The 16,575-nt window shown below is 38.5% G+C and overlaps 1 protein-coding gene across 24 annotated transcripts in view; it reads left to right on the top strand.

Moving 5' to 3' along the window:
- MBNL1 (muscleblind like splicing regulator 1) overlaps window positions 1-16,575 on the top strand; it is a 200,362-nt gene that overhangs the window by 153,144 nt on the left and 30,643 nt on the right. For 20 of the 24 annotated variants that reach the window (XM_032852517.1, XM_032852536.1, XM_032852541.1 and 17 more), the window contains 3 exons: window positions 5,700-5,870; window positions 6,911-7,021; window positions 15,711-15,911. In XM_032852517.1, coding sequence (XP_032708408.1) covers window positions 5,700-5,870; window positions 6,911-7,021; window positions 15,711-15,911 — 483 coding nt within the window. The remainder of the gene's footprint in view (window positions 1-5,699; window positions 5,871-6,910; window positions 7,022-15,710; window positions 15,912-16,575) is intronic. The other 4 variants (XM_032852523.1, XM_032852525.1, XM_032852527.1 and 1 more) reach the window with 1 other exon arrangement.

Genomic DNA, 16,575 nt, shown 5'->3' on the forward strand with positions numbered 1-16,575 from the left:
AACAATATCCTGTGTGTTAGGTACAATTAATGTATTTTCAATATTTGCAAGCCCATAAACTGTAATTTCTAGAGTTAATCAAACTCCTCTCCACCCAATGGAAAATAAAACAGTGCGTCTGTACGGGTGTACATGAATGTTTGCAATGCATATACTGTTTTCTAAAAGTTAATCATGTTTTAAACTGCCATGGATTTCCTACCACAAGATGCTTGTGATTTTAAAGTAGATATTCTACCTCTGTAAATTTATTCACCTTGTGTTAGAATTGAAAATCATAAATTAGTGTGGTAGAGCCATAAGATACAATTTTGGAAATGCATGAAATGTTATTTCTTGACTGCCAATTTTTTCCTCTTTGGCAAAAATTTTGTGAGCTATTTCTATCATCTTAGCTGAAAAAATAAAAAGTAAGAATTTTCAATAGGAAGCTACCAAATTCCTTTGACAGAGTTTCTGCCCAGTATCTGAGCAATGAGTATCACCAGAAAGTGCTTCAAAAACATTTGTATATCTCAGTCGTCCCAAAGGAAATATGGGTTTTGTTTTAACAATTGAAATAAATGGTTGCAATTTGAACAGTTTTTCCTGAAAACCAGTATTTCTAGTGAAAATTGGAAAAGACTCATGAGTATAAGCTGGTACCCCTATGATTTTTTCATTGCCCCTTTATTTCCAGAATCTACCTAAATATGACCCAATAATTTTAATTCTACCACATAGTTACCATTTGGCAGCTTAACAAGATGTCTTTTCTTTTTATATTCTGAACTCTTAAATCACAGTATGCCTTTTATTTTAGATAGAAGAATTATAGCTAACAATGGGAGATTAGTTTTTCTAGTTTTCAAATAGAATTTTGATTTTTTTTGTTTTATTAAGTTTCACTGACTTCTAAGTAAGACATTTCATTTTTGATTGTTAGTTCTTAAATAAATATTAAAAATAGCTAAGAAACCATTTCATCATATCTCTAAATTGCCATCTATAGTTAAATTCAATTTTATCTTTATGCTACAATTTATATCTCATTATATACATTATATAGTGTATATACATACACATCATTTTTAGGTATGTACTATATATGTTCTTACTATGAGTTATTTAAAAGTACATTTCACTGGGGTACCTGGGTGGCTCAGTTGGTTAAGCATCTGCCTTCAGCTCAGGTCATGATCCCAGGGTCCTGGGATTGAGCCCCACATCCTCTGGCTCCCTGCTCAGTGGGGAGCCTCCTTCTTCTTCTCCCTCTGTCCCTCTCCTCTACTCATTTTCTCTCTCTCTCTTTCTCTCTCTCAAATAAAAAAAAAAATTAAAATAAATTTGTAAAAGTGCACTTTATCAAACTACAATGTTTAAAAATAACCAGGTGCTTATTTTGAAGCTCACACATTTAATCTAAACATACATTTTCCTTCGTTATAATCACAAACTCACGCCCATTTCAGAAGCTAATGAGAAAACCCTAAATTCACAGTTGAACAGTTTATAACTTCAGAAATTAAAGACTTGATGAGTTGATCTCTTGAATGACCATGATTGGTCTCATAGAGGCTTTTAAGACGACACAGGAAAAATTTTTACTTTTTCAGAAAGATTACTTTTAAAGATGTAGAAAAATTACTGGAGAAAAATAGACTTAGTCTGAATTGATACTTTACTGAACTTCCTCCATTCCCCTAAAATATATACTATGTACCTTACAACTACGTCTTTGAAATCTGTGTTCAGTGAACCTGTAAAAAGCCACCTTGAGTGGCATGGAAGATATTTATGGTATAGACCCCATAGAGTGACCTGCCAGTCATTTGGGAAGCTCATTGACAATAAATGTCAGTACAACCAACAAAAGCAAACAAAAGCAAAACACTGTAAGAAATGTATCAGAGCGGTATTTTTCCTAGTGGGTGTGGCAAATACAGAGCGATGATTAAGGACCCAGCTTGCATTATTAATGACTGACAGGCATTGTCACTGGGTTTTGCCTTTTGCATTATTTTAAGTACTTTTAACAGATCTAGTGCTAAACGAGGCAACTGCTGTTTGTTATTAGCTTCTTGACAGCCTGCTACAGCGGGAGCCACATATGCAGTTGGCCCGCTATCCTGCTCAACCCTTACACATCAACCAGTGAAATCAGTGGGGGTGTTGCTATTCGACCAAAAAGGTACAGCCACTCAGAGCACTTAGCTCCTACCCGGTCATACAGCAAATAAATAACACAGCTGAGATTCTGCTCTTCGAAACCGAGCTGTGAGGGATAAAATGTACAATCATATAGCAGTAGGTGGAACAGCCTAGAGCAACCAAAAAGGAATAAAAACTACTTCGTATTTTAGCATTAATCCTAGCAGCTTGATTTACTGTCTCTTGGGGTGAAATCTCTGGATGATTTAGAACACAGTTCCTTTACACAGATTTGCATGTGTGAGCGCTGGATACCGGCGGAATTTCTGTACTTAGATTTTTAGACTGTATTGTCACTGTATAGGTTTTAGGACACTAAATATATCGAAACTCTACAAAAATCCAGTTTCATCCCTGCTGAAACTAAAAAAACAAAAACCAAAACCAAACAAATGAAAACTTCAGTTACCTCTTCTCCCTTTATTATGGCGAGCTTTATTGGGTGTTCAAGTTACTAGCCTCTGAATAAAAGCATCAGTAACTTAGTATAGCTCTGAATCAAAGTTTGGTTTAGAGTTCGTTTTCGTTCTCCTATTTTCATTGCCTCCAGAATGGAGTTGGAGTAGAATTCACCTTCAAGGATTTATTAAGAAGTGTCCATTCATTGATTTTGCAAATGGGTACCGAGGTACGGTGCTGGGAACTCAGGTGCAGACTGTGGACAGACCTGGAGAGGTACCAGGGATGTGTTCTCCTTAATTCTTCACGAGAGGTATATTGCTGTGATTCTCTCCAGAGTTTTAGGCAGTCCTCTAGAAGAGGATGTTTATTCTCACCTTTTCTTGACCTTTTTATTTGTCAAACCACAATTATTCAGCTGCATAGTCAGCATAAAACACGATCTGAACTCCCTAGGAAGCTGAGTTTATCTAACGTCAACTGCGGAGGCCACTCTGGTCTTTTTCCCCCCACACATCAATGAAAAATTCACGTGGCTTTGCAGAATTGTGTTTTTGTAGTGTTTTTTGCTCTATCAGGCTAACCTGGAATACTGTGACAATGCAGGTCCCTGGGGTCCCCCCCCCAGGTCTGTCGCCAGACTGTGTGGAGGAGGCCTGCTTGTCTGCCTGTTTTTTCACCAAATATCCTCTGTTGATTCTTAGAAACAGAGCTTTTTGAAAGGGAAGCTTCAGCGCAGTCAAATCAAGACGTGTATAGAAAGGTAGCGTTTGTAAGAAATTAGAATGGTATTTTTCCTAAGTGTGGCAAATGCAAAACGAGAACCAAAGTTCTGAGCATCTCTTGAAAGGTCTGACGTGATCTGACACAGAATGTATATAGGACAATACGATTTGTCTCCATGATTCCAGTCTGAGCTGTGTTCCGAGGGAGGAGGGACTGGGTGGTGCCTGTGACGGGAAGCACTCAGATGAAGAGTTTAGGAAGATGAGTGTTGGTGTTGGCCAGGACTAGTTCAAGGCCGAGGGCTCTCTCTGTGCTATTTGTGGAGCTATAGAAACTGATCAGAATGAATTGACAGTAACTGAGTCCTGGGGTGGGGGATGGGGGGTATAACCTCACTTATTTCACTTAAATAGATCTAATATTAGTAAGAAATATGATGTGAAGTTACTGGCAACCAGAGTTTCACTTAGAGCCAAATTGTTCTTTGCCCTGAAAAAAGCAGGTTTTCTCTAGGACACCTCAACTGGGTAGCCCTGAGATCGCATCCCGTGTTAGCCAGGAGCTTATTTGCATGGCCAGGCGTTCTCTGGGTTTTCTTTTGTGACTCTAAGTGTTGTTTTTTTTTAGTACAAGTTACTTTTTATCCGGATGCTTTCAAGCTAATAACATGTTCATGATCTCAACAGATAGCAAGCATGATTTCGTATGGAGTAAGTCACAAATATATAAATGTTTCTTTGTGAACATATCAATAGGCATAACTAAGGGATTTTACAAAAATTACCTTCATGCCAATATTTTGGTATTCTTTTGTTAGATATACGATTGAAAGGGTGGGGGTGGTGGCAAATAGCAGCTCCTGACCTTTACCTTGCCCACAGAGTGCCATGCAGTGCCAAGGGCATGACATACACTTTATGTCCTCTGATTTTCATAATAAACATGTGGTGTAGGTCCTATAGCGATTTTGAAATGGATACAAGGCCTAAGACTTAGAGAAGTTAGTTTTGTTTGCAGTTCCTGCTGCTGATGTGAGACCTACGCCTCTCCCCTAGGTCTTAGGACCTGTCAGTTCCTTGGTATCAACTACTGTCTTATGCTGCCTTCGGATTTAAAGTATTATTAGCGATGCTTTATTACATAAAGGTTGCCAAAATGAAAGGCAGTATCCTATGAGATTAGCCCTTTACAGAAACTTATTCCTAAAACCCTGAATCAAAACAAGCCAGAAATAGATCTTTCAAATTAGGGTTGTGACAAGATTTTTATCAAAAATGTAAGCATGCTGAGTCAGTTTACAGTATGAGGTCAAGTTATGGCAGATGGATTTTTCTTAGAAAAATCAAAGAAAGCTCAGGAAAGTGATTGATGCTTCAGTTGAATCTTCCTTTGACCCTCCCAAGCAGTTCTAATTAGATCTATTGGTGAAGGAAGTTGTCGGGTTATAATTGATGAGACCTTTTACTATAAAGGCTTGAGAACATATTGAAATAATATGGAAACCGTGGAACGATGATAGTATTGAAAAAATATGAACTAAATCCCTTATATATTATTTCATATTACAGACTTTAATACATATTTTTGATGAAAAGAACTGTCCCAAAAGAAAGGGTATATTCACATTTCTTATTTTTTACTCACATTTTGTTCTTCCATTTTACGTTATATATCTTTTGGAGGATATGTATGTCTATTTCCTATTGCTTTATACCTCTTGGTCAGTGGAGACTAGATTTATCTTTGAAAGGTTAAAGGCTACATTTTCACCAATGTTTCATTATACTTACTAATCTCTATGTACAGGGGGAACATATGGGCATTTTCTTTTTTCACCTGTGAATTTCTTAATACATGGGTTTGTAAGCTTAGTAGTAATTAATTTTATTTGTTAATACTTGTAAAGTGATACTTGTAAAGGTGCTTAACTGAAGATACAGTGTGCTTTGAATCCTCTAAGTTCATTTCCTTAGAACTCAATACAAGTAAAAATAGATGCTAAAACTTCATGATTCTTTTGGGTTCATTAAAATTAACCAGGAGATTTGGAAGGAGCGAATATTCTTCATTTCATATTCTTTATTTTAAGATTAAACTGGCAGTTTGTAGATTTTTAAACTTAGAGCTAGAAATATTAGTGCTAATATTAAAAGAAGGGAAATTCTTTAAGCTTTAAGACTTTTTTTGAATGTCTTAACACCTCATTTGGATAGTACATTTGGGTGAATTCATTACTTATTCTAAATGTATGATAAGTGGGTATGTACAGTGCAATGTGCTAGAAACCCATGGTAGATCCAGGTGGTAGGTTTGCATTATCTTTATTTTTTAAGATTTGCTGGTCTAATCTTTTTTAAATGATATTTTCTGCTTTTGTTTTTTAGGGTCGTTGCTCCAGGGAGAACTGCAAATATCTTCATCCACCCCCACACTTAAAAACCCAATTGGAGATAAATGGGCGCAATAACTTGATTCAGCAGAAGAACATGGCCATGTTGGCCCAGCAAATGCAACTAGCCAATGCCATGATGCCCGGTGCCCCATTACAACCCGTGGTAAGCACATCTTCAGTTCTCATTCATCAAGTTTGTAATTCCAAGTGCTCGGTTTCAGTATGAAAGTATAATGATTGCACTCAATTAAGTGAACATAGGTAACAGTATCAGGTGTCTTGCATTTTCTAGCAAAATTACCAAGCAAAGCCCGAAACGGTTTTCACACTGCAAAGTTAACTCATCTTCTCGTTCAATCATGGGGAAATTTACTTATGACGTGTTCTCCCCCTGAAATTCTCTTCACATGAAATCCTGTGATTTGCAGGTATTAAAATGATCATCAAACTCATCACTGTAGTCCATGTACATTTTCAGGCCCCCTTTAATAATAGTAATACTTTTACAATTTGGTATAGATCAGCTTTAGTTTTGAGAAAAAATTCTCCCTTTCCTCCTTCCTTGTAGGGGATCTGTTTGCATCATTTTCTTTATTGAAAAAGAGCTTCTGTTATTCTTTCAAACTCAAACTGAAGTTATTTTGTAGTTACAAATGCTAGCAAAATTCTGATAGTGGTGAATCAATATCATGCAAAAAAAGAAAACTAATCAGGAGAGGAGAGGCAGAAACTCCCAGGGCTTTTAAGCAAAGAGCTAAGTATTTTAAACTGTAGGTGGTCATAGAGGTTTAATGTTTACTGAGCAGTGTGTATGGGAATAACTTTTCATTCTGATCATATTTATTTATTTATTTATTGGGGGGGGTTTGGGGGAATGTATACCATAAACGACTTTAATAACCTTTACTCCCATTTATTCATAAAAATGTAAGATTACTATCATAAGTAATTTTAGATTACAAAAGGTATTCTGATATTAATTGTGATATAATAATTCTGTATTTAAATGCATGTTAAAATTTGTAATGATTAGAATGTATCTGTCGGTAATTTATGTCACTAACTTATATGCAATATTATGGGGTTACGGGAATGTGAAGACCCACATTTTTCTGATATGCTAACTGTAGCATGTGTGCTAACTAATTTTTTTTCTAATACATTTTAACACCTGAACTCAATGTAATTATTATTCTCTCTTAGAACTTAATGCACCAATCATTCCAAAAAAGAGGGGGGGATTGCATTTCGAGGTGGGAGGGATCTCCATATCACATCGGCAGTGATACCAATTATCAGTACTATACAGTTGAGGTGAGAGAATATTATAATTCTGTGTCTGTTTTAACCTGATATATTTTTTTTTCCATTATTGGGGGCTCAGTTTAAAATATGATATCTTAAATTTATTTTTTGTGTCATCTGACATCTGCTAATATTATATCTGCATTGGGATAGCGTGAAGATTTCCATTTGGTTAAAAAAAAAGTTTAGTTATAATCATTCTCACTAGCATAAAACACAGGACAGGAGGTGTCTTTAACAGCAGGCCCTCTCACACAGTTTCAAAGATCTGATAAATCCTTGGGGTGGCTACTACTTTAGCTGATATGCAATCTCTCCTTGATGTGAAATACTTTGTTCCACTTAAACATTTAAAGCCTGCTTACTGTCAGGCTCGACCCTCTCAGTGACCGGCAGCACCTCAGGGCCATACTGCTGGAAACAGAGCTGGTCATGGCATTGAGCTCCTACTCACTGTGACATCTTGGCCCATCTCCTGACTTAGTGCTTGAGCTTTACTCTCAAGGCCACTCCAAGGTCATTGTATGGGTAATCCTGGGACAGACTGTAAATGTTTATGCTCATGTCTGTGAAATACGGTAACAAACATGTGGTGTGCACAAAATCACGAAATCATAATTTCTGAAACCATCAGACAAATCACATGTCCTGGTGTCTTTGTTGGAAAATTCTCTACTTAGACAAAACATTTATTTTTATTAGTTGTGAGCACATTCAGGCTTTATGTTAATTTTCCCTGGTATGACTAGATTTGAATGCTGAATTACCCTTCTGCTAAAGGCATCCTGAGATCATAGTCTAAAAATATACTCTGTTCAGGGTGGCATTTTTGTAATAAGTATAGAAGTCATTTTAATTATTCAGTTTTAAAGCATTCGGGGCTTTAATGACTGTAGAGAAGGCTCTAATCCAGGAAATTTGCCTTCAAAATCCCACCTGAGACTTTTCGATCCTTTGTGTAGTCAGCCCGGCTGATGAGAGTAATCATACAGAATATTCAGAAATAAATGAGATGGTCATGACCAGCTGCTTACTGGAACTTGAATGCTGGGTCACCAAATAGGGATGACGACAGGGCTGGAAGCAGCCAGGTGACTATTACGGGACATGGTTGTCACTCAAAGAGGATGGCCACTAGTACAGATGTTAGTGTTTGAAGACACAGCACACACTTGAATCCAGCCCAGGTAGGGGTTCTATTGAAGGAGATGATATTGTGAGCAGATCCATAATATCAGGAGTGGTGGGAGTACCTCAGCAGTTTCAGGGTTTGTAGTCGAGTAGGTGAAGCCTCTTATCTTTTTAGGGCAAACTAGTTTGGTCCCTAAAACCATAGCTGAAGGAACACGAAGAGGAGGAGGAGCTGGGGAGTTCTAATCAAAGCCGGAAGCATCTCCAGTTGTGCCTGGCATATAGGGAAATCAAAAATCGTTGATGAGTGAAAGAATAAAGTAAGGCGTTTCCTGATTAGAAGGAAGACAGGCAGAGGTTTGTGGTAGTTCACCTGGCCCTGTGGCTCCAAAGGAATCATCAGCAGGAGCCAGAGTACAAGCCCCATTATAGAGATGGCAGCATAGTCTGGGGTGTACAGCTGGGTTTATGCTAACACACTATTAGCAGAGGCAGCCAGGGCCTCGGTGATCTACTGATCATAAACCCAGCCCACTTGGTTGGGTTTTCATCTTTTCAGAAATTTTGGTGACACTGAGCTGACTTGGGGAATGTAGGGCTTTAAAGGAGAGTTTCCTTCTTTTGTTGACTTTATTCTGTTGTTATGAAATGCACCAAGCCAAGAATCAGAAAGAGGACTTCCGTTTTGGGGGCAGAGACAACACTCTAAAGGCATTTACTGCACTCACTACTTTTTGTATCATAAATCCACACCATCTTCCTATAAAGAAGATAATGTTATCTCAACTTTAGAGATGAAGACACGAGTTTCAGAAAGGTTAAGTAATTTGCCCAAGGTACATAGCTAGTGGGTAGTAGGGCCAGGATTTTAACCCAAGCTGTTCAGGTTCTGGCATCCATGCTGTAGAAACACTAATGTAGAAACATCCCACCAACCAGCTCTGGGTCCTTGGTTGATTCAGTTAAGACATCTGACTTCATTAATATATAGTGATAAGTTTCAAATATGTTATCTGCAAGTTCCTAACAATCTCATAATTGTTTCCATTTCATAAGATGAGAAAATAAGTAGTTGAAAATAAGTCATTGAATTTACCTGTGTGTCTACTCTCTAAAATTTGCATAAGACATTATTAAGTAATTGGCATTAAATTCTATTATCATTTCCAAGCCCCTAAGGAAAATGTAAAAAGATCATATTTCTCTTTATTATATGATCTTTGAAGAGATATGAAAGACCTATAGTATTTGGTTTTCCAAATGTAAAAAATTAAATATATGGATTTTTTGTAAGTACTACTTTAAAAAAAAAAGTATTACTACTTTGCTATGCACTATCTGATGCAGAGATAATCCAACCAGAAAACTAAGCAACCTAACCAAATATAGACCATATCTTGTGGCTCACAACTTGGAAGCATCTGGTGCGTTTCTTTGATCCATCCCAGAAAGATGTCTTCAGCAATTCTCTTGATTCCATGCTTTTGTCATTGCCCTTGAAGAGCTCTGCACAAGCAGTGGTTATGAAAAGCTGTATCTGAGCTCTGCACTCCCACTGCACTCCTGTGCCTTTCCCTAAGGTTTGCTCCCAAACCTTAGCCTTGGTCATTGGTAATTTCTGAGGGCAGCTCCCCATAAGGTGTGCACACCTAGCTGCCTTGAAGTACATAACTCAAGTTGAATTCCTGTGCCTTTCATGAATTTGAAATAGCCTAGCGATAAGAAATTCAAAGTTATTGGACTTAGCAAAAAAGTCTTGGGAGCTCCTTTGCTCTTCCTGACGCCTCACCTTTGCTGGCCCGGTGTTCCTGCATCATGGTTGTTGGCGGCTGCGTGCTGAAAGTTTTGAAGTCATCATTTGTCACATTTCTAGGAATACCTAGAATTCTTAAACTGGTTTTTAGTGCTTTACCCTCCAGCCTTCCCAATTAGTGACTGAGATAAGGCCACTTTGTGAGAAAGCGTTTCCAGTAAAACGTAGCCATATCTGTCATCCGTGGTCCATGTACCTGTCCTTCTAGTGCCCGTTTCGGTCAAGGAGCCGGTGCTTCCTGGAGCAGCTCGAGGATGGGCTGGAATCTTAGGGACCGGGCCACACGTACTGATATGTTCTTACTTGATGGGTCAGAAGTGAGTCTTTTTTACGTAAATGTTTATTACTTCAGTAAAACTAGATTGAAGTGGCAAGGTGACATTAAAAATAAAGCAAGGTGGTCATTGTGATTGGCCCAGTCAACAAAGTCTAGAAGCAGACTTTGAAACAGTATTCTTATTTTATTCTAGTAATATGCTGCATTCTTGGGGAGGAAAAAAAAAAAAAAACTTGGTAATGTGATTTATTGAGAACTCCCATTAGCCTTTGGCTGTTTAATATTCAAAATAATTATTTACAGGAATGTCTCTCGTTTCTGTACAGGGTTGTGTATACCCAGAAACATGGCTTTATACACCTTGATTATGTGCTATCAAGTTAAAAAAAAAAAAAAGCTTTTTTTTGGGTACTGCTTGCAAGTTCAGCCTTTACACACACACACACACACACACACACACACACGCATGCACAAAGGTAAAATCTAGAAAAATCATTGTACTCCATAAATTGCATCAAATGCTGATTAGATACTTTATTATATATATTCTATCCATTTAAAAAAACCACAAACACTGTTTCACATAATGTATTAAAATAAGTTAGAGCTCCTATGATATTTGCAACATTACAGCATGGTCATACCACAGTGTGGAAACTTAGAAAGCTCAGGATTAAAAAAAAAAACAAAAAACATAAAACACAAAACAAACCTAAAAGACATTATACTTTTCAAACAAGCATCCTAGGCCAGTTAACGATTACACCGTCAAGTGGAGAGGAAGTAACATTAAATCGCTTTCTTTTACATTCACATAGCTATGCTAGGAAATTTTTAATGCGTTTGCTAAGTGAGTTTATGTGCTGGAGAAACACAGCAAAAGCATTACTTCCGACACGAAGCCAGTGTGCAGAGGAGCTGCGCCGAGGGCAGCCGCTGGTGCCATGCAGAGCGAGGGAATCCCGGTGCAGAAGACCCACTGGGCTGCCTGTAGTCAAATTTGAGAAGAGAGGGTTAAGTAAACAAGTGTGGTGATCAATGCCAAATTCGAGTGGTGAGGAGTTCTATGGTAACAGAGGGTAGAGGAAAAAAAAAAAAAAACCCTCTTCATAGTTGGAGATGTGGGCGGATCAGGGGAAACTTGAAGAGAAAGAGTCGTGATTCTTGAATCGTGATTAAGAATTAAACAGAAGGGCTGGGCAGGAACAACCTCCCATGTAGAAGGAAAAGCATTGTTCAGAAGAAAGCTGTGAGGACGCATGTCTCCTTGGAGACCTCACATACAATCAGAAATCTGAACCTGTTTCTGTTTTTCAATAGTAGAATAGCACGTAATGTACAGAAGGGGAATGACCCAGGAGATTTTTAAATAGTCCTGCCAAGATTGTGATGAGTGGGGAGTGCCAGGGCATTCGGGGGTTGATGTTCTCCAAAGGATGCTAACGGCCAGCCAGCCCGGAGAACCACTGGTTTCAGGATCACCTGGAACCAGACACACCTGTATCCAGATCCTAAGTCTTTCATGCTCTCCTTTGCGATGATGAACACGTAATCTGTGTGAGCCCTTTTCCTTGTCTGCAAAATGGGAGGGACTAATAAAACCCACCCGACAAGATTGTAATTCTTCACACATTCCTTCATTCACTCCCTTAGTCTGTGTATGTTTATTGAGTACTTACTATGTGCTAGGCATCTAGCTCGATCCTGGGGATTTAGCAGTGAGTGATACAGATAGCCGCCCTCGCCCCAACTCACAACTGGAGTTGTTGCCTTTGTTTGCCCAGGGAGTTTGTATTTTACTGTTACATGAGTTAAATAGAATAACATAGGTAAAGCCCTTAGCACAATGCCTGGCACACAATAAATGGAAGGAATTATGGCAAAAATCATGTTTGCACACATTTAGCTAAGGTCATCATGTGAAATTGGACATCATTTTAATTTCTAATAAAGCCTGATGACTTTAATGGAATCAGAATGTCTCATTTAAAACAAACAAGGGATTACCCCACAAATGCAGCAGCACTCATAAGGTTGCGATTTTTCTCTGCTCAGGGTGTTCACTTGCAAAAGGCAATCATAAGCCAACGTTCTTTATGCCTTCCAGGAACAGAGATATCTGTAAGTCATTATTACAAGGATGTAGTCAGTCTCAGATACTCCAATTATGTAGTTATATGTTATCCTGTGGATACTTCAGAGAAAATACAAGGCACTTGATAATACCACAGCATTAACGTCTGCCCTTGCCGTTCTGCTGAAACCCTCCCCGGGATGGCTTTTGGAAAGGACACTTGGCAGTTCAAGCGCCTCACTAATCTGATTAGGGCGCTGATGGGGCCAAGAAGTGACCTACCTCTGACAAGGTGCTCTTTGAAAAAAGAATGTAACAAATTTACAAAACCCCCAAATAAAGGAAGGAATGTTGCCCTTTCTGGGAGCAGCTTTTGGGATCAAGTTTCAAAGTCTAGAGCTATTATTATTGATCCTCTGCTGGTTTAGCAAATAGCTCCACTTATCTGAAGAGGGAACAGTTGGAGAGAATGCTTGCTGAGCAGTTGATGTTTCAGATTTTTCAAGCTGCTAGATTTTACTTGGGTGACGGTGCCCTAAAATTCTTCAGATTTGAATTTGCTCTGCTGCATTAGTCAGAAAATCAATTCACGTGACACCTCTATAGAAACAATCCAGCAGGAAAATTGTTGCCAGTTAGTGAGATCAATATTTTTATTTAGGAGAAGTATTCTTTTATCTGTGATATGCAACTGCGGCCTTAGATGCATCATGGATTATAAATTTATTTTATTTATTGGGATTTAACAGAGCTGCGTTTTATTGGTCACTGGTCTTATTTTCTTAAAATAAGAATGCTTTTCTTAAAAAAAAAATGCTTTTCTTGCCTCCACATACGTTTGTAAGTTTGACTTCTGCTTCTAAATAATGTACAGTGACATAAACATCTCCGTAACTTTGCAGAGTACACATTAAAAATCCACTACCTGGAAATCCCGGTTAATTCATAGCAATAGAATATGAAGAGGAGTGATACAGACCGGCTCTGCTCTCCAAATTTTAAAACTGGGCTTCTGGTCTTTTATGCTAAATTTCTTACGATTTTTAAATGCCTGATAGAAAATCAGAGTGCTGGTCTGGTTGAAATTGCACATTGTATATCTGACAGTATGTAATAGTGAATGTTCTACCTGAATATGTTTGAAGAGCAGTCCCAAGTTCGACGTGGGTTCATGGTACAGGTCAGCCCTTGCCGGGGCACTGCCCTTAGCAGCCGTTAGACCTTGGAGCAGCATAAGATGAGCTGCTTTTCAAGTAACAGAGATTGCTCTGGGCCCCAGTTTCTGACCAATTATTGATTGTTTGTATGTGGAGAGCTCAGGTAGTTTCCGGCTGTCCGGTGTTTTGGGCAGAGATGGGGGTGAGGATCAGAAGTATTCCTTTAGGCCACTTCATCAGGCAGGCGCCCTCGACCTGGCAGGGTAGCTAACCATGGCATTCAAACCAGCACGTCTGGAGGCATAACTATAACTTGAAAATCCCAGTGGAATGTATGGTGTATTGTTTCTTCTCCCAAGTGAATCAAATTACGTATGAAGTATTTTATTTTCCATGGTCTTCTAAGTAAGAATGTATACACTAGCTGCAAAGATTTTGTCCTAAAACAATTTGTGAAGTCAAAAGACGAGTGCATCCCTTAGAACAGGGATTTTTCAACCTACACACTACTGACATTTGGAGCTGGGTAATTCTTTGGTGTGAGGGGCTCTCCGGTGTGTTGCCAGTCACTTAGCCCCATCCCTGTCCTCTATGCATAGACGCAACAGCACCCCCAAGCTGTGACAATCGAAAATGTCTCCAGACATTGCCACATGTGCCTACACACGGGACATGTGCCCTGCCAAGGCAGAAATCACTCATAGAGACTTGAGAACCACTGCCCCAAGAAAAACAACACTTGAATTCCATTTTACTCTTCTTAATGCTAGACAAGTCAGGGCCCGACTAAATAAGGACAGTTTATTTTTTAAAAACATTTCTCTTGAGCTGTAAGAATTTTTATTTATTTATTTATTTATTTATTTATTATGTTTTACTTTTCATTATGATATGTTAGTCACCATACAGTACATTGTTAGTGTTCCATGATTGTTTTTGAGCTATAAGAATTTCTTTTACATTTCAATTGCATAGAATTTTATTCCAAATCTCTCTTGAATACTGTGTAAACTCAGGGTTCTTCCAACTTCTTACTTCTCTAAGAGGGAAGAATTAGCTACATTCTAGTGTTCCCTTCATTCTAAAGAAGTTTCTATGATTCTGTTCCTTACCACAGGGTAAAGAAAATTAATTGTTCAGAAGTCCTTTAAAGAACAGGATCCATTTTTGTCCATGAATTTTTGGGGTTTGGAGAAAAACATTATTACACAAAATATTAAACTTCAAGAATTGAAACCCCATTGAATTAGAAAGTTAAAAATAGACCACCTATCAGGTGGAAAATTGTTATGCAACATTACGCTTTAAAAACTGGAAAAGCAAATCGCTAAAGTAGCTTGCAGGTAAATTACTTAATTCTACTCAAGAACAGATGTATTTCCTGATATGCACATCTTCGTATCACAAGTAGAAACTACCCTCCTGTATCCATGAAAGCATTTGTGGCAGAAACCCTGTCTTGTGACATTTTAGTCAGTGCTACCTTGTGTATTTCCTTGAAAAATCTTGTAGCCTTTGTTTAGTTTTCTGTTTCAGACTTCACATGTAGAATGGTTTCTCCCTAGTAAGGTAAATTCTTTGTTAAATATTTCCCAAGGATGTGATAAGCTGGTGGAATATTTATAGTTTCTCCAGAAAAACATGCAACAAGTAAATAGGCCAAACGCTGTGCCTTACGTGTTCAAAAGAAATCGTGTCATCATCATCTTTCCCATATCCCATGAGATTTATTCACAGTTTATATTGACTGTGAAACTCTGTTATCCCCTGGGAGTCCTGCTTTATTTATTCCAGCTAATAGGACACTTGCAACCCATTAACAGTTGTAAACAGGTCTTTCAAGTTCATCTGACATAGCAATTATAAAATGTATTTCTTAGACAAGTTTCTGGGATTAAATCCGGGCAAAAATGGAGATGAGGTGACCACAGGAAGTTACTGTATCGAATAACTGGTCTGTTATTCAAAGAGAAATTACAAGTATTACAGACAACAAGTTTCAGAATCCCAGCAGAAATTTAATGGGTAATTCACCGATTATATTTTAGAAAATCATGGACTTGATGAATGCTTATTTTAAAAAGATTCTTATCCCAAATGGGAGTACATAAATGCAGAATTAAATGGGGGGGTGGGAGGGAAGGAGGAATGGATCATGGAGGGGTGGATGAAGGATGTATAATGCGGGATAGCGAATTCGAGCCAGGACCTGTAGATTAAATTTTGCTTTTTATTTTCTTTTCCAGCCAATGTTTTCAGTTGCACCAAGCTTAGCCACCAATGCATCAGCAGCCTTTAATCCCTACCTGGGACCTGTGTCCCCAAGCCTGGTTCCAGCAGAGATCTTGCCGACCGCACCAATGTTGGTGACAGGGAATCCTGGGGTCCCTGTACCTGCGGCTGCAGCAGCTGCCGCGCAGAAATTAATGCGGACAGACAGACTTGAGGTAGGAGTGATTAGTTGGTTTCTTCATGGGCTCCATCCTGATTTTCAAAGGGTGCTGTTCATTGGCTTCTTCCATGGCCATGAAGGTTAAAAAAAAAAAAAAAATCGAAGAAGACATTTTGGTTTAGTGTCTAAGCAATTTGGGAGAATTGAGGTATGCTATGTTTGACAAATGGAATGTGTGTAAAGACCACAGTGTCCCTTTGTATAAGGGTGGATAGAAACTTGGACCGGGGTCAGACTGCCATTCACCTCGTTATGTCTCAGGCTCCTCATCCTTAAAATGGACGTCATAATGGCACTTCCCTTAAAGAGGCCGATGTCTGGCACACAGCTCCCTAAATGTCCATTGTTGCTACTATTAATAACAAATTCTGTTCCTCCCCTGATACTTGTTGTCACAACAGTTTGCTCGGTGACTATGTATCAAGCAATTTAAAATTTATTATTGCGAGTTTCTCGCAGGCCCCACAGTATTTTGGTTGGAATAGCAAAGCCTCTTTGCTTGCAAAGTGTGTTCTGTTCCAAGTTTTTAAATTGGAAGTTGCATCGTGCTCAGAGTCTCAGAGTCAAGGATGATCAGTTGTATGTGCTTTGGTATTGCAGCACGAGAGAGAAATGAAAGAGGGAATTCTTACATTGAAGTGGTTGTTCAGAATTTCGGC

The sequence above is a fragment of the Lontra canadensis genome, unplaced genomic scaffold (genome assembly GCF_010015895.1).
Source record: "Lontra canadensis isolate GAN:19392208 unplaced genomic scaffold, GSC_riverotter_1.0 scaffold6, whole genome shotgun sequence".
Lineage (NCBI taxonomy): Eukaryota > Metazoa > Chordata > Mammalia > Carnivora > Mustelidae > Lontra > Lontra canadensis.